Below are 24,708 nucleotides of genomic sequence, written 5' to 3' on the forward strand. Positions count from 1 at the left end.
TAAAATCTGCTTTCATAGATGAACCTTCACTGTTTCATCACCTTAAATGGTTCAATTTTTGTGCTTGCCCCTCACAGGTTATCTCTGTCAGTAATCGAGCAGGCTTGATTGATGATGCATTCAATCTAGCCAGGTATGTTTTCCTGAAGATCATCTGTCCTCATACACATTGCTGCAATAACTCATGCAACCATTAACTCAGCAGTTGAGTGTGTTTCTAAGTTAAGTGTGTTTTAAACACACTTTAGTTTCCCTCCCCTGCTTTTTTTTTTTGTATAGCACATAAAAATGGTCTGTAGCACATTCACTACTCTTGATCAATAATTGCCGTAGGGTATTTCCAAGTCTGAAGAGATCTGATCAATTTTGCAGCAAGTTCAATTTAACACTTTGCAGATAAATAATCTCCTCTTTCTCTAATGACTGAGGGTTTTTTCTTCCGTTTCTCCCAGTTGTCCCACCTCTCCTTTCTTTTACCACTGATCCTTTTGCTGTATTTAATTTGAGATGGAAGGCACCTTCAAGCTTCAGTAATTTTTTTGCCCTAACTGGTACTGTTATATCATTTTTCTGGTATCTCTCTTTTCTTATAATCTGCTAGAACAGACTCTTTTTTTCCTCTGTGGTGCTTTTCAAACATAATGGAAAAGCAGTTCCACTGAGCATTTCTGGAATTTATGCAACATTTTGTGTTTTATTATGATGAGAGTTAATAATTAACACATACAGTGCTGGTTAGGTAGTGCCTTCTTTACAAATGGAGGCAACGGATTGGTCCCCATTTTGAAATCCATTATGTTTATAGTGAAGGTGTAAAATGAGAGGAAAATAGTGGAACATTTGTAGCTTTTTGATTTTGAGGTACCTGGGAACATAGCATTAGTATAGGGTTTTGATTGCATAATTACAGATTTAATTGCAAAATTGCAAATAATGTGATTTTAGTTGCACTGTCATGTCAAAGGGAGCATGAAAAGAATTCCGAATACTAGTGTCTTTACATTTAACTACAAATGGCCACTGGAGGTGTTCGGGCTTCAGTCACAGTGTCACAGCTCAGTGATGTTCTAGCATCACTGCAGTGAAACACAATTGTGTGTGCCCTACCACTGTTCCTACAACTGACTCAAAGTAGTGATTAGATCTTACTTAACAGTCCAGAGATGTAGTAGGGAAGGAGGTATCATGGGGAGAGGTATATCCATTTGCTTTTGGAATGGCCCTTCATTCTTGCTTTGTGACATCTTCCCATTGGTAACAGCAAAAACTAGAAATAGGTAATTATTTGACCTATTCAGTAGGTCATGATTTGTCTACTCTCTGACTAGAGGAATATTGCAGTTTTTTCTGAAATATCTAGACTATTAGAACTGCCAGATGTTGAGTAAAGTCGTAATCTGTTCCAATTTTATTTGATTTTGACACCTCAGAGAAGTAGTGTGCAGTTACACAGAGCCAGCATGTTGCCTTCTTTTTCCATGCACTGAATGCAATCAGATGTGTCTAGACATCCCTGAAAGTCTAGATCCTGAAAAAAAGCTGTTTCTTAAGCTAGTTTTTGTAGGTGAGTGTTTTTCTTCTGAGTCAGTATTCAGCCAGTGCTCTAGGATTTCTTGTTCATAGACTATTCAGGTGAGGTCTTGATTAAAGACCCAACCGGAATTGTCTGGCCAAGTTTCGTCTACCTAAAAACCACTCAAAAGATTAGATGAGTAATGCATTCCTCACTAATTTTCTGAAGCACTTTTATGAGGATATTCGGGAATCCTAGAGCCAGCACCTTTTTCAGAGGTAACTACACTAGAACCTTGTGAAGTCTTTCACAAGATTTCACATTAAAAAAAACCCTTGACTTTGTTTTGTTAATTATGGTCTGCAGCAGACTGATGCTGCATTTGATCTTCATGCACTGTGGAAAAAAGAAGTGGAGCTATATAAATGTATGTTTAGACACAAATGCATACATGGGTATCACTTAAGAAGAAATATTCTTCCAATAGGGATATGCAGCTAGACTCCTGTTTCCAGAGTCCTGTCAGTAGTGTTACCTTGAGTGTGAGCCGTACAAGCCAGTTTAGAGGAAAGATCTGTTTGCAAACAGTAGATTTATGGTTTGTAGTTCAAGAGTAGCAATAAGATATGTGGACCTGGCTAAACTTGCCATGTAGAGTATACTTCTTGTTGATCTTTATTACATTGTTAATCTGTCTTGTTTTGAAAAGACAGGTATCTGCTAAGGAAGTCAGGAGCCTCTCTTGAAATGGAAAATCTAAACCCCCTCCCTCCAAATTATTATAATTTTGAAACTAGGAGGATCTCAGGCAATGATACGGGAATAGGAATAACAGTTCTTTACTAGAAAAACTAAAAAAACCCCAAATGCAATAATACAAATGAGAAAAATCCAAAACCCACTGTAAGAGTCAGATAACAACCTGATGCTCTGTTGGTCAGCATGTTGGTAGCAGTCCAATTGGATGGTGGCTGCTGTCCTCCTGCAGTGACAGAAGTGGTTTTATTTAAGCAGTGATCCTGTAGAAGGGTGCAGTTTTCCTCTGAAGGTCTGGTGGTGGTGTAGATGGGCTTGGTCTTCCTCTGGGAATCCAGTGGAGAAGAAAGCTGCTCCTCTGGGAATCTAGTGGGAAAAGGCTGCCTGTGGTGTTCCAAATCTCAGATTATATATTAGGCAGGAATGCTTGGCTCCCCACCCCGGGCGGAGCATCTCCCAATAGGATGACGTAATTTTATCAGTCCTACGGTGACACTCAGTGGCCCATTAATAGAAGATATTTCCCAGAGGGAGGATTGGTTTGTGGAAGAGACAAAGAAAACTGCCCAATTAGCAGAAGATAACTGCCCCACCTCTAACAGATGGCAAATAGAATACACACCTCCCGCTACCTCTTTTAACTTAAGACAATCTATCATCTTCCTATTTTAAAAAACCAAAAACAATTATAGTGATGCTGAAGTTATTATGATTGGCTGACTGACAGTATGGTAAGTTTTTAGGAATAGCTTGTTATTTTTTATTTTCATTCCCCTTCCCCCAGACAAAAAAAAAGACCAGGATTTGGCGTAATACATGCTACATTCCTCTATGATGGAAAGGACTAGGAAGGCATTAAGAGACTCTTAGCAGTATGTTGAGGGCTGGCCTTGATGTCAAAGCATCAGAGCTTCTTGGAATAAGAAAGCAGTTGGAAAAGCTCTTGCTAGGACAGGCAATGGGAATTAAACCCTGATGCTGCAGCGTGGTGCAGCTTCTCCTGCCGCATCTGGGGCTTTGATGTGACACAGCAGTGTTCATAAAACAAGCTCTGAGGGCTATTAGAATAACACAGACTCTTCCAATTTTCTGAAGAAGTCACTGTTCAAAAGGCCACCATCAGCCTAAAAGCAGATTATCTTTCCCTCCCTTGGCTGCAAGGTGCAGTGCAGAAAGTTGCCCCACTTTATTTTGGAGCAGTACAATAGTTGGATGACATGTGCCTCATGGGTGCTGTGCTGGTTCAGTGTCGTGTCCAATGCACAGCAAACATTTCTCCCTGTCTGTATGACATTATGTGATGGGGAGATTAAACATGTACACTTGTCTCTGACTGTGACGTGAGAGAAGGTCAGTAACCTTATTGACCAGACATAGAAGTAGTACTTGGTAGCTCAGATCTGATTTCTGAGAAGACTGGCTGTGACTGGCTGTTTTTAACAGTAATTCAGTCCTCAGTTTTGGTCCCTAGTTGCAATGATGTGTTATCTTGTTGTCTACAACTATAAACATGTATGTTTTGAGAGAGGGAAGAGAACTGTGGAATACATACTTTAATTCTAATCCCTAGCTATTATTTTTAATGCTAAAATAATGCAAAAATTAAAAACATAATTTCTTACATTCATGCTGGTTCTTTCAAAATTACTTCTAATGTAAACAGGATTATTTACTGTACTGTGGAGACTTTCTTCAAAATACCCCGTCCTTCTTAGAAAATCCTGAAGTACTTCCTAGTGTGCTCTTGAACTTGATACAGATAATACCAATAGGTTTTGACTCAATTTTTCCACTATTATAATACTGTCTGTCCTAATATGATTATTTCTGTGTCTTTATACTGCTAATTGATTTGTTTGTGGAATGAGTGCAGCTCTTCTCTTTAGTAAAATTTAATAATATTTAGAGCTAGTGAAAAATGAAAGAAAGTGCTCATATAAATTGTTTTGGAATGGCTTTTTTTTTTTTAAGGTGTGTTTGATTTCATTCCTCTGAAATATTTATTATCCTTCTACTGACCAGCATAGTGATTTCTTGAAAATCAACAACATAAATGAATTGATACTACCAAGGAATATTTTAAGCTCTATAGCTTTTAATTGCATTTTTTTGGTTCATTTTATATGGAAATACATTCCTTCATCTTCCTTCTTGCTGTATTTTGGTTTATATAACATTCATCAAGGAGATTTGAGTGGAATAATAGCAACAAAAGAAAGTTACAACTTGTTGTTTTTCAAGTTTTTAAGCGTAATTCTTGGCTATAGTGCATACACATATCCTTAAGATATAAAAAGCTATAGCCTTGGCAGAACATAGCTTATGGTAATTCATGTCCCATGTTCTTCAGCACGAATAGCACCTTGACACTCCATCTTCCCTTTTTCTTGAAGATTCTTTATCTTTTTGTTTGTATGAGGTTTCAGTAGAATTTAAAAATATGTTGATTCTAGTAAATGATACTAGTAAACGTTGACTGAGGAAGCCCAGAAGCCAGGAGAAGACAAACAGAACTGTGGTTCTCATCTAAGCTTAAACATAGCAGAGGGCAGATCAGGTAGCTCCAATAAGCAGTGTCGCAATAATTAACAAAGGTTACACTATTTCGTAAGAGTGTGAGTAACATTGTCAACTTCTCACATCTTTTTCTTTGCTTAGGATAAGGGGTCAGTTAGTGAGTATGTGAGGTGGGATGCCTCCCAATTTACTTGAGGCATCCCAAAGGTAGACCTGTAAATCTGACATTCTCACCTTGTAGTGCACTGACAGTTAATGGAGAGAAACATACACTTGACCTCTCAAAACCACTTAACCACATAAGATAAATTACTCAGTGTTTGGACTGTTGTGTCACCCCTGGTTCTTCCTTGATGGGCTCTAAATCTTCATAAAAGTTTTCCCTCATTAAAGTGGTTGACTTGATCTAGTATTATGTGAATGAAATAGGTCTGGTTTATGTTTAATGTTAATCAGTGTTGAATCAGATGTGACTGTGAATATCTCTTTTACTGTCATCTAAAATCACTATTGTTGTTTCCAGTTCTGTAAGCACTGAATGAGAAAGCATGAAGTGGTGTAGTTGATAATTGTTCTTAGGCTCCAAGGGTGGATGACTGTGTTGGAGTGCTGTCCATTTCCATGCACAGATTAAGGGCAGGTTGAGCTATAGTCTCTTCAAATGAAGCTTGCCCCTGTAGGCTTCACAAATATGGAGAGCTGTATCAGAAATGAGCAACAAAAAAATTATACCTTCAGAATTTTCTGTGAACTAATTGACTTCCATGCTGTAGATGGCCTTCATAAGTGTTCCCTTTTGTCAGAATTTCCTACATCAGACCAAAACCAGGATCCTGGTGCAAATAGATAAATGATGAATTATAATGATTGTTTTCCTGCTGTTAAACAATTCTTTGTGGCTTGTTCCTTTCCAAGCTGTGAGTTCATTGCTGTTTTCCTTCACAGAGAATAAGATTTCATTTCTTGCAGCAGTTGAAGTCTTCCAACATATGTGGGCTAATTGGTTCCATGTAACACTTGCTTGTGTTAGTTCAAGTTCTGTTCAGTATAATAATGGGAGAAGTCAAGGCATTTGAGGGTCCATATGAAATTCTGGATCTGGATAATAAGTAGGTGACAAAGAGAGAAATTCTCAGCACAATTAATGTACTTCAAAATGCTTCAAAATTTCAACAGCCACATTCAGAGTTGTTGATTTTGTTTTGTTGTGCTATTCAAAAACAGTCATATAGGATCCATTTAAATTAGTAAACTGCAGTTCTACTCTAGCCTTTGTCTTTACTCCTGATTGCATTTTCTAATAGTTCAACTCTGAGGAAAACAAGATGTGTTATGCAGCTCCCTTAATTAGTGCCTCTGAGTACCAGCTAAGGGAGTATTAGATCAATACTTTGTATCACGCTAGATTAATAGTGTTATAGATTTACTGTTTTAATAAATGAGGCCTCATCTGAATTATTTCAGCAGATGCCATAGTAACTCCCATTCATTGTCAGGCAAATTTTGGTGATGGTTCACTAGCAATTGATTTAGATATGGTTTCCAACAGAAGTAGTTTGGTTTCTTTTGACATAAATACTCTCTCAATGGGATGAAGTAGATGTACCTTTTTTAGAGAAAATTGAAAATTTCAATTATTTTAAGGTAGCCATCATTCATTCCATATGCTGCATGTCAGTCCCTATGTTCTGTGACATATCACAGCATTGATATTTGCTTTATGTGGACACACATATTTCAGCTAACATTTGTATGTGTTCATAACAAGAGGAATCAAAGCAATTCCTTCAACTAAGCACACTAAAAGCCAATCCTGCTTTTGTAGTGTGCGTGTCATTTGTGCATCTGATCCTGTTACATAGCTAAAGGCAGTAAAGCAAATTGTACAGTGCATTCCAGGAAAGTGTTGGAGCTGTGAGAGTGTCTTGAAAGATAGAAATACCTGCTGAGAGTCAAGGAAGAAGTTGAAGACTGTTCAGCATGTACTAAAAACCAGTCCTTTAGACTGCAAAGTGTTTAGTGCAGAGGGAAGGTCTTGGTCTAGTCATATTCCAGCAAAATTTGCCTAAATAATTTGTGGTACTTCTGGCTAATTATAGCAGTAATTGTTTTATCCTGTAAACTACATTAACTCTATTCTTAGCCAAATCCAGAATAAACTGTCAGGAAGACTTGACTCTGGTTTCAGTGGAGTGACAGAGTTATTTTTAGCTAATGGTTGTTAACTCATTCTCTTTTTACCACATAGTCTTAGTCTCAGAGTTCAAGCTGGTTTCTGCAGTCAGCTTGGTATGGATGTTTCCTTGTTGCAGTGCAGCTGCCAGGGGTTACTGTGTAGTGAGAGGGAAAGGGAACAGTCTCTGAAATTTGTTTTAGGAGTATTAATTAAACCAGGTCTGAATAATGCTTAAAAAAACACTGGAGTCTGAGGTTAAACAAGAAGAGGAATTAATGAGTGAAGCTTGCTGAAGGCTCCTTTGCAACTTCAAGTAGTGGAAACAGAGCTAAGAGCTGCAAATGTGGCTTGGCTTGAGGAATATGTGTTGGTGGGGCAGGGGGAAGTTTTTGTACAGCCTCAAAACCTGTGGCATTCTTTGGGAACCCTATCTTCTCATAGCAAGCAGACACCCATTCCCTGGGACTTCATGTCATTTACACAGCCCTTTTTCTTCCCCACAGCTGCCTGATCAGCCCTAGTCTCTACCTCCCTCAACTGTCCTCTCAAAACAAGCAGCTTTTTTGACCCCTTACCCCAGGACCCGATTACATTCCTTCCTGTGGGTCTGACAGGACTAATGTGGAGAGCAAAAGATCTTTCTGCTACACTGGTTAAGGTAGCAAAATCAAGGCACTCTGAGAAGCTGGAGGTGCTGATCTAAACACCTTGACTTTCCTAGCATCAGCAAAGGGTATACAAATGAAAGCATAAGCCAACTTTCCTAGTTATGAAAGACAAGACTGATGCCTCAGTAGCATAAAGAAGGAAGTCTGCTGTCATGGGCTAGTCACTGCTTTGCCTGCTGTTTTGATCTGACTGCACCATTGCTTCTCAGAAATGATCCTACTTTTTGAGCTTATCTGATTGCTGTTGACCAGGTTTATTGTCTGGAGAGGTCTGGTCTTTGTCCATGTATTCTCTGTCTGCTGAAATGTTGTAATATATTAGCTTTTTCCTATTGGGCTAAAAGTGTGTTTTCCTCTACCCATAAATCAAGCAATAAATGACAGGAAGGACTGTGTTATGAGTAAGACACAGGGACTGAGGAAACCTGGGATGTTGTTTCTACTGTAGTCTTCCTAGGTGATCTTAGTAAAATAACTTGAATTGTTTGTGTCTTCTTCCTCTCTGCAAAGCAGAGATAAGAGAATAGGTGAAGGTTTAAGAGAATTTCAGAGAATATTTTATTATAAATATGTTCATTAGGAATTGCCTTTAGAAAAGGAATATCCAATTCTGTAGATATTCTGACAAACAAAATTTGGATTGTATATGTGTGTTCTCAAGATTGGAATTCTGTGCTGTCCATATGAATTTTCTAGCTTTTAAACACATATTTCACTTGGGTGACTGATATGCAAATTATAAACATTAGACCAAGCAAACAGGGAGTGATGAAAAATTATTCTGCATAGTAATAAACTAACTCAATTTTGATTCTGCTCAAACATGCTATCATAGATATCATCATCTGTTGACAGCTTAGTGAATAGAAGAGCTGTTTCATTCTACCCTTCCCAACAAAAAGAAAGAAAATAAATAACACTTATAATAATTGAGTCATCTGAAATTGATGTCTATTAGCCCCTGAAATACATTCAGATTTCTTTACTTAATGTAACTCTGTGAATTACATACTTCTCAAAAATCATGGTTTCACGATGATGAAAAACATGACATACCTTACTGCATAGCCTTAATTTTTAGCAGTAAGATTATTCCTTTCTTCTTGTATTACTCCTTTTAAATTAATTTTTCTTTCATATGGGGAAGAAGAGGAAAGGAGAGATTGTGAACTACAGTTTGAAGGAGTTTTTTTACAAGCATAGAGGAGTTTAGATTTGTGGTTTTCTTCTGTTTTCAAGAGGTGAGTAATTCAAATTAATATTAGTCTTTGCTTATGTGGCAACTCTAAAACTGTGCAAGATAATTTAAGCCACATAATACTCTGATAATTGCATTGAATTTGAACTATTCTTTGTAGGATGCTTCAAATGCACTTGTGTGGAGTAGAATGTCGCTTGAAGAGTCCTTAAATATTTTGCATGTGAGAAAACATAATAAGAAGCAGGCTTCATTTCAAACTGTCTTACTCTCTGAATCTTTTAATGTAGGAGACATTGAATGCTAATTAAATGTAGCTCCTAAAATGATCTTGTAATCCAAAACTTGCTGTTGTATTCATCAAAGAGCAGATATGCATTCCTCTCCTGTTTAGGTGGAGGGCCATAGCTGGTACAGATTGTAATGTCTTCATCAAGTCACTTTGGCATCTTAGAAAAATAAAGTCCTTACATGGTCCTTTTAAAAAATCAGCTCAATCCTGTGAGGGAATGATGAGGCATATTTTTCTTTGATACTGGGGATCACAGGGCCTTTTTTACAGATTGTCCATTAGTTTTATGTGATAAAGTGTTCTTTCTGGAGCTTCTGTTTAAACATGGATGCCAGTCATCCTAAGTTTTTTTAAATCACTGACTTCTAGCCCTGCCGGAGTTGAAGGGGAAATCTGTGACTACAGGAGTTAATTTCCCAGTTCTATGAGTCACCTTTGCCCAAAGCTTTTTTTGACATGTCAAGGTTCAACATATATGTTTTTACTCAGCTATCAAGGAATTGCTGTTAAAGTACTGTGGAAAAGAGTATCCTGAATACATTGATAGAGACACCAGTCCTTGATAGGTCCTGAAAAAATGAAGAAATGAAGAAGGCAGATACAGTTATATGTGTATATTCATTGGTGTCAGGTTTCTCTGTGAGTTATTTTATTCCACACGCTTGACTGTTAAGATAAAAGAATGAATCAACTGTGTAGAATCCTAACTTACTTTAAACCGTCTTTAGGAGTTAATGAGTATAGTCTAATTATTCATATATTGCACATGCATAGAAACAGAACTGATATTAATCTGAGTTGCACATCTGTGTTCTGAAGAGCTGCATTTTACCCCTTCAAAATTACCCAGACAAAAAGCTAGTCATGTTTTATCCATTTCTAAGAAACAGACAAGGCAGGGTGAGTTTTAAACTAGCAGCAAGTAAATCACCTCATTTCTATTGTTTCTGTAATGCAGACCAGTTTGCTGCCAGCTTGAATTTTCTAATTTTGATTTAAACACATGACTTATAATGTCTTTGTTGGGTGGTGGGACTAAAGGATTTATGGTGCCCTTGTATGTGGAACTCTCATCACTGTACGGCAACCCTGTCGTTTTTGTGACGGAGTCTGTTTGACTGCTGTTGGATTTATGATAGAAATAATTCAGAACAGAGTAATAATTTTCCCTTGGCAATTACACTACCATTTGGTACTTTGTCCCTAAGGGGAAAATGAATGTGCTGGGATCTGTCCATAAGTTCAGTGTCTCAGTGTAAAGAACAAATCAAGGTCAGAATGCAGTTGAATACACACTGATGTTTCATAAAAAAATCTAGATCTTCTGCTTTTATCTGACTTATTAAAACCTCGTGTAATCTAAAGATTATTTTTGATTGCCATGAGATTTTTTTGGGGAATTATTTGTGAGGGGTATTTCTTTACCATGTTCAGTACTTTCTTTTTCTGTTCATTGCCACTTTTCTCTTTAGCAGTGGCCACTGTAGCAACTTCTTCAGTGTAAGCAGGATAGTACCTTGCTAAGCATTAGTGTTTAAGATATTGTGTGATATGATATCATAAACCACATAATGGAAAATCTTTTTCCACCTCTGTCCTTCCATAAAAATGACAGATCACATTTTCAGTGCAGTTCGTCTGGCATGAAAAACTTGCTGAACCAGGATGTTTATATAGAGGTAATTTGTCTAATAACTAAACCAGATCTTTTTGCCAGTTGACATTCCTGTTCTCCTGTTCTCTTCTTTGTCAGGCAACTGTGAAATCAGGAATATAGATAGTAAGACAAAACTCATGTGGTGCTGTGTTTCTAACTCATGCACTTGTGTTTTGTGGTGGCTACAGAATGATTGACATGACATGATGGTAAATCGATGGGTTAGGACAGTTACGTAAAAATTGATAAAGCAATGGAGCATCTCAAATGTGATCTTTTTGGTTAAATTTTGCTTTTGTATTCATGTGTTTCAAATGACTCTGTATGGGAAAAGTTGGCTTCGAGAGGGCTTGTAGAGGCTGTTTTAAGTCTAGGCTGCTTTCTCTATGACCCATGATGTCAGATTGAAACTCTCTAATCTGAAATACTGTAAAGAGGGATGTCTGCTTTTCATAGTTCATACTGAAGATATGTAAACAAGAGAGATCATTTTATATATAACATGAAATAGATCTGTTGGTACTCTGCTGTGAATATTTACTGGGCAAAAGATCAGAGGTATCATATTCTTATCTCCTCTTGGCAGAGCAGTACTCAAATAGTAGCGTTCCTAGGATATCCATTGGTAGAGGCCTATATAAACAAAATAAATTTCTGTCAGGAATGGCACTGGTATGAATCTGCTTTGGATAGGGAGACACTATGAGTTCTTAAAGCTCTTTTAATTCCAGGTACTGTAGCTGAAGTTTTGAAAACTTTTTAACCTTGCTCTTGAGAAATGTTTTACCTGAACATCAGTATGCTTTCAGCTACTCTTTATGGATCAACACTGTTTGATTTAACTAATTTATCTGTTAAAATACTTGCCAAAACTATCCCAGGTTCCTCTGTGTAATTTTTTAAGGAAGAGATACATGCTTGCTAAGATTCCCAGGTGGCTACTGTACACATACTTAGAAAAAACTGCTCCTGTTTCAGACTAGACATAAGATCGGACATCACAGTTTTTCTGTGGCATTTATGCTTATCACCTGGTTTCAGTGTAGCTCATAATCAGTTCTTCCCCTAATGACAGACAATATTTCAATTTTCCTTCAGGATGTCTACAACCTTCTCTCTTAGCCCTGTCTCTTATGCATTTGGACTTTGACAGGCATTATCTGATAGTAATTTTGTTGGACTTAGAGATAGCAATATGATTGATGGCTAAAAAGACACAAGAAAAATAAGGATTTCTGTCTCTGACCTTCCGGCAACTTTCTTGAAAGAGACAGTAGTAAGTCAAGCTGCATGTGTACGGTATGTACTAAACTTACACTCTGTAGTACCTTTGAGTGAATATTTCTAGGCAATTATATGAGAGGAAAATTATTTTACAGTTTTGCTTTTGATGGGAAGATTGCTATTTTTAGTTTTCTTATTATTGCTATAATGATTGTGAAAAATTTCTATTTTTCCACAGATCTGTGTTTTTCCAACAGAGTTTACAGAGATACGCAGAACAGACTCATTCTCTGTTCTGCCTTCTTTCCTCATTTTGGGTATTGTCCTACTCCATAAATGCTTTTGCTGACCAGATCCTATATAACCATCTTTGAACCTAGTTGTTCCAGGCTAGTGAAGGAGAATCCTAGAATCATGCCAGCATCCTTTGTCTGGTTTGCCACTGTTCAAGTGAGCCCAGTGCATCTTGCTGAATGCAGTATTCTCTGGGAAAGAGGAGTCTTGAAGTCACTCTTAGCACTGGACAAGCTTTTAGTGTAAACTAAAAGAGTGTGACTGTAGTAAAATACAGAAGTTAAGAAACCAGTTGTTATGCTTTGTGAAGATGCAGAATATTAGAGCATAGCTCTAATATTTTGTGACCACACAGTCACACTGCTTTATCGAGGTTCTGTCTTCTGCTGACCTGGTTGTCATGGTTTTCATGGTAGTCATGCTACCTCCTGGGACGCTTCACACAGGTCATAGATCTGTGATCTGAATTTTTGGACCTCTTATACGTGGTTAATCTCTTTTATGGTTTAGGATGAGAGTTTCTCCTTTTATCCTATTTTCTCAACTATGAATGTAAAAATTAGCAGCCTTAGTGTTTTTGCCTTAACCTTACTAAAATCTTTCCTTTTTGGTTCTTTAAATTTTTTTTCGGACGAAGGTACTCGTCAAGGTATGAAAACTGTAGTATATAGTTAATAATTTGTAACACACATTATATGCCACTTTTCATGAAAAAGGTGAAACAGTAAATGTGCTTACTACCTCTTGACAGAAGCTATTTAATGCCAAATAGTCTAGGAATACAGTGTATTTGGAGTAAAAAGTTCATAAACATGGCTTAGTGACTAGAGTAAAAGAATAGGGTTATCATGGTTTACCATGGGCATACATGAAATAAAACAGTGTAAAATATAAAGACCATTCTGCCAAGGTAATGTTCCTGAAGCACTTATGTTTTCTTCAGGAAAGTTTCTGTCTTAACTGCTACTGTAAGAGGATTTGAGATATGTCTCTGCTTAAGTTCTCTCAGAGGTTCATCTTAGCATCTGGACTGCCCAGCATGTGCTCACAGAAGTGTTTAACATCAGTTGTAGCAGCCATAACCCCTTTTCCTCTAAACCATTATCTGAAATGATGAATTTGTTGTCATTTATATAATAATGATAAGAATCTCCCTTCATCCCCAATAATCCTTCATCTCCCTTCATCCCCAAGAATCTCCCTTCTTCCCCATCCCTTCTCTTGGGATCGATTGGTTGATGTGTGGTTGAAGGGGTGATTCTGATGACACTGGGCATAAGCTCTTCTAGGGTCATACCCAGAAAGGAAAGGAGGGTCAGGAGTAAACAGGAAAAAATCTAGCTTTGCCACAATCTGTTCATATAAATTGCACAATACTCTTAGGGAAACAATAGGAAAAGTGAGAGCCAGGGGGTGAGACAGGCATAATTGAATAGTCTGATAAATTTGGAAGTTAGAAGAAATGAGTGAGTGAGTGATGAGAGTAACAGCTGTTGTGAAGAGGATGAGTGAGTATCATCATTCAAGAATCAGGATTTTGAAGCTCATCAGGAAGCTCTGAGCTCAGGAATAAGATACCAGTCTTTGAGTTCACTTATGTGTCTTTATGGAGAATTTAAGCTTAAAAAGAAATAATCTGTTTATTTTGCAGTGTTGATTTCCTTTCTGCACTTAGTATAGGTATATTTCACTTCAAAACATGAACTTAAATGTCCATTAGTGCACCTATAATAAACATAAATCTGTTTATTCCTTAAGCAGCATGTTTCCTAGAGCTATTCCTCTTGTTCCTTACTCCACACTTTTTAATGTAAATCAAATCAGTGAAAATAATCACAAATTCTGTTAGAAAGTAATGATGTATATGCAACTTTAAGCTAGTGTACCTATTTGCTAACATTATCTCCAAGAGTTTTAAATGCAGTCAGTCCAGCATGCTTCTGGCTCCATTAATTATGTTTAGAAATCTTTACAATGTACTAAGACATAGAACTCATCTTAATGATACTCTGCTGCTTCAGAAACAAGACCTATAAAATGGAGTAGCCTTCTGTCTTCAGATGCATTGGACTTTCTCCCCTGCCTACTCTAAATGCTTCACCATTTTCATTTCATATCTGCTCAGTTCCTCAGTTGGCACAGTGGGCGCTTCAAGTGATCTTGTTTTTCGTGCTTGAGTATGTGCTGGAACTAGAGTTGAAAACAGAGCTGATAAAATGTGGACAAAAATGACATGAAGCAGACTGGAGGGTGGGATAGATACTTTTGAAATCTGTTACATGAACTACTTCTTTCCTGAGAACATGAAGGGAACAGAGTGTAATTCTTCCAACAGAGAGTGTAAAAAATGAAGGCTTGCAGGATGTGAACATTGCAAGGAAACAAACTATTTCAAGCAGGGAGGCAGTTTTTGCATGTTATTACAGCAGAGATAAAAATTTATATTAACATGAATGCAATGGTTAATTTCTGTACTAATGTGTGTAATTTTATTTGTTTGCTATATGTTTGCATTTCTTCCACATTGATGGAAATTAAAGGAACATGTGCAGTGAAGGAGAAAAACTAGTCTATGAAGCTATATCATACTGTAGCCTAATAAATTGAACTTTGTGGAATCTACCTTGCTGATTTTTAAGTATTTAATGAAAAGAGAATCAGTATCTCCTCTCTGGGCAGATAGTTAACTCCATTTGGATTTAAACACCTGCATTAGGAGAAGAGTAGGCAATTTGTTTCTGGAAAAGAAGAGTAGACAATTTGTTTCTGGAAAGATCACACCCACAGAGTTGCACTTTATTTCTGCAGTCTGGATAGATAAGAAAAAAGTGCTGTTCTGAAAACGAAAGTGAGAGCAAAAGCTAAAGCTAGGCATTTTCTGTATTTGCTTTTTAAAGTAACTTTCAAATGCTTGTGTCTGTATTGCATTTTACATGTAATACTATTATTTCAGAACCCTTCTTGTACCCCCTCCCCCTGTACACTCTTCTCATGCAGGGAGAGGTCTTTTATGATTGCAAAAACGGGATAAGATTTTAGCTGGTTGATTTATAAACACCTGAAAAAAATCTGTAATTCGTGTGCAAAGTGCTGGAACATACTGAACCAAAGTGATGTCACTGGATAAGTCCTTCCAAGGTGACTTAAGGTGGATAGAAGACAAGGAAGTTCTAAAGGAGAGAGAAAAGAGTAAGGAGAATAACCGTAAAACTAAAGCTTTTTCTTCAGCACTAGTTATTTTCAATTGGTGGTGGTCAGTAGAAATGTTTTCTCAAGGAAAATGCCTTTGGTTGTTGATTTTATGCAGACAGCTTTCTATCTTACAAATCAACAATGTAGCACCTTCCTTTTGTTTTGGATATTTTGATTTTTTTTCCTTAAGGGCAATTACTTCTTCATTCATGTCTTTCATAGCCACAGGAATCATCCGTTCTAAGTAGGGATAGCTTGTCTGGTTTTCTTTCATGTGTGTTCATACCTTATTTCATCAAGTCGTTATGCTTCTCTGGGTTGGGAGAGACTGCAAGTTGTTGGTTTTTATAAGGTTGATTTTTATGTCATTTAAGTGTAACAAGTTTATTATGTTTTTCTGCATTTTAATTTCATTTGGGAAAAAAAAGAAGTTGTTTATGCCCCATTGTGAATATGTTTGGAAAACCAATTTAATACTAACTTCTTTTGTTGTGCAGAGCTGGTTATTTGCCTCAGAATATTCCTTTGGAGATTATGAGGTACCTTTCAGAAGAAAAAGATTTTCTGCCTTGGCATGCTGCCAGCCGAGCTCTTTATCCTCTAGATAAATTGCTGGACCGTACAGAAAACTACAATATCTTCAATGTAAGAGATACAATCTTCCTCTCTTTCTTCCTCTAGTTCTTCCTTTCTTTCTTCTACTTACTCTCTCCATCTGTCTGTACTTCCTGCCTTTCTTCCTTTTGCCTCTTACTCTCTCATTGCCAAGATTTGAACTGTTCCCCTGGCAGATACTGTTAATGACCTAGGGATATTAACTTTCTTCCTAATTACTCTTTATTTAAACATAGCAATTATCAAGCTTTGGTTCATTTGCAATTGAACAGTGATAACTGTTGTTTGAGGCATATATGACTAGATGAAAGAAAGTTAATTATCCCTCATGTAAAATGTTATGACAAATAAAGTGTTTCACTTAAAAGAGTCAAAGTATCCTATTGCCAGATTTTCTCTTTTGAGGAGCCCCATGGTGGTATTTAGGTGGATACCCAAGATCAGCAAGAACAGCAAATATAGGCATAACTGAACAGAATACATGCAACTGAAGCAAAGATTTGTAGTCATTATTTCATCCCAAAATCCATGGTGAATTCAATGCAGTTACCTTAATTAACAAGAATTAGATCACCGTTGAGTCAAAAGCCCATTCATAATTGTGTCCAAAGGGACAGCAGTAACAGCTCACAGTAGATAATTAAGATAGACATGGCAAATATTTTAACATTTATCTGTAGCTACACTGAAGCATGGTTTATGAAGTACACAGGATTTGACTGCAGCCAGTGACAGTTACGAACTCTTGGGGTTTTTATTCACTATGAATTTTATGTAGTCTACATATTTTCAACAGCCAGCATACGGTAACTTTATGTAATGTTGTAAAGCCTTCAAATGAAGGAGCTTTTTAAAGCCTGAAATGCCTAAGGATGCTTTTTTCTTATTAAATTTGTATTTGTTTGTGTGTATGGAACCACAGACACCATGGTCAGAGTGTCAGAAAGTTAGAAGTGACTGTATGTATATATGTAGACGTTAATACATATGTAGATATATAGATAGATATATAGATAAACACACCCACACACACACACCCTCATACATATACACAGAGTTACCTGATGACATGGAAGATTATTTTTGTAAAACATATACTAAGGCCTACATGCAAACCAGAGCCATTATGTAAAATGCAGTTGAAATGATTTGCATATTTAGCCTACTGTTAACTGTAAAGAAAAATTCTTAGGAGTCTGCCATTGCTATTTTACTTTTAAACATGGTTGTATAAAGAAAACACAATTTTAATAAATAAAACCAGTAAAATTCACAACTGGGTTATGTTTTATCACTACTGATGGGAGTTTTGAAAGTTGAGGTGATAGCAGAGAAAATAAAAAGTCTTTTTAGTCACAGAATAACATATCTGCTAGAGAAAGCTGCAATATGAATCTTCTTTTGTGTTGACATATATACATGCCTATGCATCTGTAATAATAAAATAGATGCTCTCCTATGCAGTTCTGTGTATCTCAGTTCTCTTTTTCAAATTGGTGAATTCCACCGGAAAAAGATTACGCTGAATATACAGACAGTGGTTTTCTTCAAAACTGGTCAGAATATGTAAATAGGGCATCTTGTGTAAAAAGTAGAAGTTGCTAAAATATATCTTGTGCTTGTTTTGTTCTTAAAGCACACCAGGAGCCTAAACTTAAAGCATAGTGTCATTAAGTGTACAGACCTTATTTGCAGCCACATTGTTATGTATTCTGAAGTCAATTGACTGTACCCACATAATGTTTTGACCATGGCTGTGGATATTAAAAGTGTTCTTTTAAAAGTGAACATGCATGGTGTAGTCAAGATTGGCCACAAAGTAGAAATTAAGCTATTGACACTCCTGTAATTTTTCAGCTGTTCATTGTGAGTTCAAAGTAGCATGTAATAAACTTTTGAAATTCATGGATTTTATAACAATAAATTGTCTTATACTAGGCATCTAATCAAGTAGCTTGTCTAGAGACTGCTTCTTAGTATAACAGTGAAGGAAGATTATAAGTGGACAAGTTGCTTTCTAAGTCTTTGGAGTTGGACATTATTTGAGGGTACAAAGAGAGACCAAACCTCACTAGTCAGCAGTATTTCAGTTTCAAGTAAAATAATTTTTTAACATTAAATATACTTTTCTTTTTTTTCTCAGGAGTATATATTAAGACAAGTGGCATCAATGTATCTGAAGCTTGGATGGCCAACAAACAATTTAAACAAATCACTTGTTCAAGCATCATACCAACATGAGTACTGTTATATTTATTTTTTATTGTTTATTTGTGAAATATAATTATAGAAATGCACCCTTCTAAAAATTAGTAATGTTTAGCATAAATTGGTCATAATTCCTTAGCTCTGTCACTCTTCTGTTTTTTCCGTTCTGGGTTGCAGGGAAAGCAGAAACATACTGTGAGATGAATTCTTCTTTCTTAAGCTGGGGAGAACATGATTTCCTAAGCCCTAACTTAGTATCTGATTACTTTGGATTTCTAAAAACTTGTGCTCAAATGTCCACAGAGGTCGGGAAGAGTGCCTAAGTGTAAATGGGGGCTGGCTTTGATCCATGACCTTTCTTTAGTTGTTGCAGGCATTAAACTGACTCTGAAATTTGTAAAGCCAGATTGTCTTTGATATGTTGCCCAGCTACTGATTGCTGTCACTTGTTATAAGAAGTATTTTTTTGTAAACTTTCAAACACATGTTAAAGCAGCCTTATTGCTTTCTTTAATTTGGACAGAGAGTTGCGTCGGGAAGTCATCATGTTGGCCTGCAGCTTCGGGAACAAACACTGTCACCAGCAGGCTGCAACGTTAATCTCGGACTGGATTTCTAGCAATAGGAACCGGTAAGTGGAGCTGAAATGTGCATCTCACATTTCTCCTACTGAAAGGCAGTACAGCTCTTCCTTTCCTGCCTGCACTGTCTGCTGTGCCCTGTTTTGCAAAGTCTTTTTTACACTTTGGAAGCAGAGGTTGCTGGCTGTCATTTAAAAATGTCTGTGGGGTTTTAGAATGAATCATTTGACTTTGCGTATGTGAGCGGGTGGAGGGGATTCTGCCCACTCCTAGTAAATTACTGTTGGATAATTCTATGCTAGAAGATGAGAAGGCAGGTTTTAAGGATGGATTTAAAGGAAGAAAGATGAGTGAACACCATGTTGTCAGACAAATGGGAAACCTGTGTTGAGGAAAGAGAGCAGAAAGTGCTAAACATTCAAAGAAGTGATAGGGGTTAGAGACAGAAGGACTCTTCTGAAGTAAGAAGTAAGGAAGGAGCATAAGCAGCACTGTAGTAGTTTGACAGCAAATATGTAAGTTAGACTGTCAAGACACAGGTTTACTTAGCTGAGCCAAAGGAAGGTGAGCCATGGATTGTGTATGAAGTTTAGCTTTTAAAGGCAGTCATCTAAGAAATACGAAATGACTGAAATTTCCAACATATAGGTATGTAGTGAGCTGTGGACAATGAGATCAGTTCGGAGTATAGGTTAAGACCACAACTTCTTTAGAAAGAATAGTGTATTTTCTGATTATGTGAAATATTTACACTGTATATATTTGTACATGACATGATATTTTGGTTTAAAAGAGAATATTTTACTTTCAAATACAAAAGAAAAATATAAAAGTCTCTCATTTTTAGTCACAGTCTTGTATTAGCTTGGCAAAAGGATCAGATCTTTCTAGCCATTCAAGCAAGCAGGATTTTTCAGAGATTTCTTGGACTTATCGATGTTTGCTTACAATTAATTTATCTCTGTCTGTCTTTGTAATCTTTAAAAATCCTTTACGGGCATACCCAGTTACATAAGTGTCCAAGTGTCTTTTAAAACCAGCTGTGAAGGGAAATTACTTTCCTATATGACTTTAAAACTTCTGGAAAAAAATTAGCTTGAAACTATCACTATGTACCTTTAAGTAAGATGTGTGTGAGGTGGAGGGTTTTTTGTCTAAGGTGACGCCAGATATATTTACTATGAAATATATACCCCTGGGTTTTATATGAATTCTTATCATAAGCAGCAACAATCAGTATGGAGCTATTTAAAGAGGCAATTAAAGAGAAAGAATCATTGGAAACAGTCTGCAAAAGTAATTTACTTAGATATTCATTTGCAAAATTAGTTAATCAAACCTAGCATTACCTATTAGCATGCACAGCAGTAGATTATTCACTGTTAAAAAAGCTGTCACCCTGCAAAGCTACCTGCCTGTGTCTTTCCAATAGGTTTAAGAAAGGAGGCATCAAAAAAGAAAAACATAACAAAACACAAGCTTATTGCTTTACTAACAGTAGCACGAGAGAAAAGGAATAAATTTAAGGAGCTGTGTGAAGATTCATCTTAGCCTTTCAATGGGGCCATTTTTGGTCGCAGAAGATTGTGGTTGCCAGCGTATGATGAGTATTATGATAAAAGCACCACAGCAGGGCAGAGGAGAATAGCTACTAAGTTAAAGCAATGTGTTTCTCAAAGGAACTGCACAGTTTTGAAAAAATGGCTGCAGCAAATAATGTAATTACAGAATAGAGATTGACAGTCAGCTGATAAGTAGGCGCACAACTGGCAGAGAAGATAGAGACACACTTTTATTTATTTTTTAAGATTGTAGGATTTGTTCTGTCCTGCGCTCCAGAATTTCCCAGTTTTCTCAGAACAGTCTCACATCCTGAATGTAACCAATATATGAGAAAAACTAATTTCCTGTCTACTTACATTGAAACAACATTACAAAGACTACTAGTAATAGCAGGTCAGTAAACATAAAATCAGCTCGTGTTTAACAATAACAGCATTCGTAGGGTATGTCAGTGTTTTCTCAGGAATGTTCAGATCCTGTTGAATCCGAGCTATCTCACCGCACTTTTACTCAGTTTAAGCTAACTCTGATTGAAACCTGAAAGTAAAACAAGGGCTCTTTTTCCTGCTTTTTTACTAAGAAACAGATGATTCCACAATCAGAATTTAATTAGCATGGTGTTTGAGTCATGTTTCTGCCTCTTCTAGCACTTTAGAGGCAATAACTAGCTCAAGTACAAAGGGCAAACAGATAAGTACAAGATATATGCAGAGAGCACATCTAAGAGGTACCAGTTTGTATTCTTTGTCATCAATCAAGTGTTTTGCTCAGTTTGATGCCCTTAACAGCTGTTTGTGAATTTGCTGCAAACAGCCTCCTCAGAACCTGTAATATTCCCTCAGAGCTTGTTTCCTCACAAAGAAGAGGAAACTCAAGCTCCTCTTTCTCCAGATTTCTCTGACAACTTGGGAGAAAAGTGGGTGACAGATACAGAAACTCGATGTATCCTTGCCTATTCCATTCCTTATCAGCAATCATTGTAAATGTTCTTGGGTTTGCCATTCCCTTTTCTGAAACATGTAATTGACTGATGATTGCAGAAAGCATGGTTTTGGTGGGTTTGCATAGCCAGAGCACAAAAACAGAGTTCCAGAGAGCTCAGAGATATTTTATATATATATAAATAATTTGAGTGTCACCATGACAGTAAAAATAAAGGTTAATTTGCAATATTACCACCCATCCCCCCCCAGAAACTTTATTCTTGAAGATGACACAAATTTTTCAGAGCAGTAGAGACAATGGAATTAGGTTTATGTCTCAAGATTTTAATCAAGTGAAAATTAAGTAAGTATCAAATTAAACTGTGATATTAAATACCACATAAATGCACAGTCAGTAAATCATATAAGGGAAGTTTTTGATTCCCTAGCAGTTACTGCAGTTAAAGCTGAAATAACTATAACAGAGAATGTGCTGTTAATAAGACTGAAGAATTGCTAACAATCATAATTGTTTTAGCCACATTATTAATCTATGACTTTTTAGATGTTTTTTGAAATGTTTTTTCTGTTTTACTTGTAATATTTAGTTTTGGATAAAGTGTCAGGTAGTTCAGTAACATCTATGTTTTACTGGCGTATGCTTACAATTGCTGTGGTTTTTAGTAATTGCATTCAATCTGATAGGTCCAGAAATGAGTTACCATCTACTCTTCACAATAAGAAAGTGAAGTAATCATGATATCAGATACTGTTTGCAATTTGTAATTATACACTCTTTACCATGCAAATAATTTGCTACTGTTCACAAAGTAAAATAATGGTCATTCTTGGCACAAGACCAGAGGTCTTGAATTTTCAGTACTGTTTGAAGAAGCCCTTAGATTTCCAACTATAGTGCTTTAGATTTTCTTCTGGAATTAGTAAAAAAGCCCAGTTTATATGTGATCTACAACACTAGCCTCCATGCATGAAAGTGGAAATCAGCTGAGAGGCTGTGAAGACTGGAATTTTTAAAGTGACTTAGGTATTGCTTCGTTTTTGGATGCCTGGCTCCTAGGGCAGAATCAAATGCTCAGAGTTACGCTTCCTACAGGGGGTTTTAGGGGCCTCTGAAGATGCAGCTGGCAGCAGCCACTGTGCTGTGAATTGCCTCTTAACATGAGATGCTGAAGTGTGAGTGGGCCCTCTTCGGGTCCAGCACTACAGGTAGTAGGAAGGATACCTATATCAAATTAATGCATAAATGGCAATCATAGAGTATGGGGTCCTTGCAAAAGATGCCTTTTAATATTGTAACTAAAACAGGAAAATGACTGCTCCTTTTCTTTTCCAGCACAACTGCTCTTCAACACCATTTCAAACAGTAGTGCTGAGATTCCAGCAGTTTGCTGTGCTTTGGTTTATACCTCAGCCCTGTATCTGCCAATTCAGAAAGCAAGCCTGATGACCTGTCTGTGAGGTGTTTGGGACAGTATTAAGATGCTGCGGCACACTTTCGTCTTCTAGCTTCAGCTCAGCCTCTGGAATTTATTTCATTAGCAAGAGAAATGACACAGCTCTCCAGTCTAAAGATGAGAGAGCATTCATCTGAAGGAAAAGGGGCTTCAGAACCTGAAATACCATAAATATGTGTGCGAGGGGCTTTAGGTGGTATTGCTCATGACCATTTCTTCAGGGCAAAACGCAATGGAAAAAAAAAGAAGCATAACTGAGAAAGAAATTTGTTTGTACAAGGAGCAAACCAAACACATAGCATCAGAAGCAGAGGAGATTGTAAGGAGACATCTTGTTTAGCTGGTTTAGGAATTGGTATATTTTAATCCTTGCAGTTGTTAAAAAACAGTCATTATTTCTTCCTACTGAAGATCTGCAGTTAGACCTCGAAGTAGGTCTTGCAGTGTTGAAATCAATGAATTTTAAGTAATTTTACCCTTTTTTTAAAATGACTGATTGCTTGAAGGGCTGTATATACTTCTGACTTGATGGTGATATTAAAACAATCATTCACTTTCTTAAATTGGGATATAAGCTGCACTTGTACTGGAACAATGGAAAACCTTGAAAATTTCATGTTGATGTTCGGAAGAATACAGAGTAGAAAACATATAACCATGTTGAAATTTCCCTTGTAGTTTGAGAATGTAAAGTTACGGGGATTCAGTCAAGAGCAGAATGTTGTACAAGAGAAGCTGCTGTTGGCTGAAAATGAAGATGTTTGCTTCTACCTTCATTTAACTGAGCTCATCCCTGTGGAGCTTTCATGTGTGAAGAAATACATTATTCACACTCCTTAGATATAACAGCATTGTGGTTCAGCCTAAAAAATTAACAAAATTACCATTCAATGCCTGCCTGAGCTTAATAATCAGCCTTGTTAACCCCTTTAACCTTCACTGCATCTATTCTGAAAGAAAAACATGTTTCTAGAGGATTAGCATTTTCAGACTTCTTGCCTTGGATAGGTTGAGTAAACATGTATTTCTGAAGTTCAGGAAAGAATGCATGGAGAGCTGCAATATGTAAACTCCTGACAGGTGATAACAGAGGTTAATATTCAAATACACATCATGATGGCTCGAAGCATAACTTACCCATAGACATGAGCATGTTTTTACAAACATCTCTGTGGGTGCAGGCGCAGTTATCTTCCAGCTACTCTCACCACACATCAGCTACATGTTGCCATATATACTTTTCTGCTGGCAAAGTTGCCTGTGGATGTATGCTTGCTTGGGGCAAAGTTAAACAGGATGATGTAAACATGAATATATGAGAGAGCCGCTTCGATTTGAGACAGCTGATTTTGCCTTCAGCAGCAAAAGGAGTTCTGATTCTGTTAGTAGGGCTGTGGTGATGCTGTTCTTCTGCTGACATGCAGCACTGAACAGTGGGAGATGAAAGTATTGCAGCAGACACAGTTATGTGCACATGTTCTGTGAGATGTTACTGGACCTGTTGGAAGGCCCCAGCTAGTCATAGCCACTTTCCTTTGCTCTGATTTTAAACTTCTTTAGAAACGTGACCGTTGCTATTTATTGCCATCATTTACATGGAAACAAAGTACCTTAATTAATTGCCTTAATATCCCTAGAAAAATTTGGGTAAATGCTGATGTAAATTTCACTGATGCTGTTGTCACTCTGGAGTGATTTTAGCTTTAATGCATTTTTTACTGTTTGTACTATTAATCTTCTGTCACAATCACTCTGATCAGTTCTGATGATGTTTGCAGTGAGGGGTGCAGGCTGTTGCACTGAATTAGGTTAAGCCAGTGTCCATTCTGTAACCCATGGATTGATGAAGTTTGCAT

The 24,708-nt window shown here is 37.0% G+C and overlaps 1 protein-coding gene across 1 annotated transcript in view; it reads left to right on the forward strand.

Moving 5' to 3' along the window:
- TRHDE (thyrotropin releasing hormone degrading enzyme) overlaps positions 1-24,708 on the forward strand; it is a 209,677-nt gene that overhangs the window by 162,642 nt on the left and 22,327 nt on the right. Inside the window, exons 12-15 of the mRNA XM_038153062.1 lie at positions 78-133; positions 15,985-16,132; positions 18,246-18,343; positions 18,834-18,941. Of these exons, the coding sequence (XP_038008990.1) occupies positions 78-133; positions 15,985-16,132; positions 18,246-18,343; positions 18,834-18,941 (410 nt within the window). The remainder of the gene's footprint in view (positions 1-77; positions 134-15,984; positions 16,133-18,245; positions 18,344-18,833; positions 18,942-24,708) is intronic.

The sequence above is a fragment of the Motacilla alba genome, chromosome 1A, assembly GCF_015832195.1.
Source record: "Motacilla alba alba isolate MOTALB_02 chromosome 1A, Motacilla_alba_V1.0_pri, whole genome shotgun sequence".
NCBI lineage: Eukaryota > Metazoa > Chordata > Aves > Passeriformes > Motacillidae > Motacilla > Motacilla alba.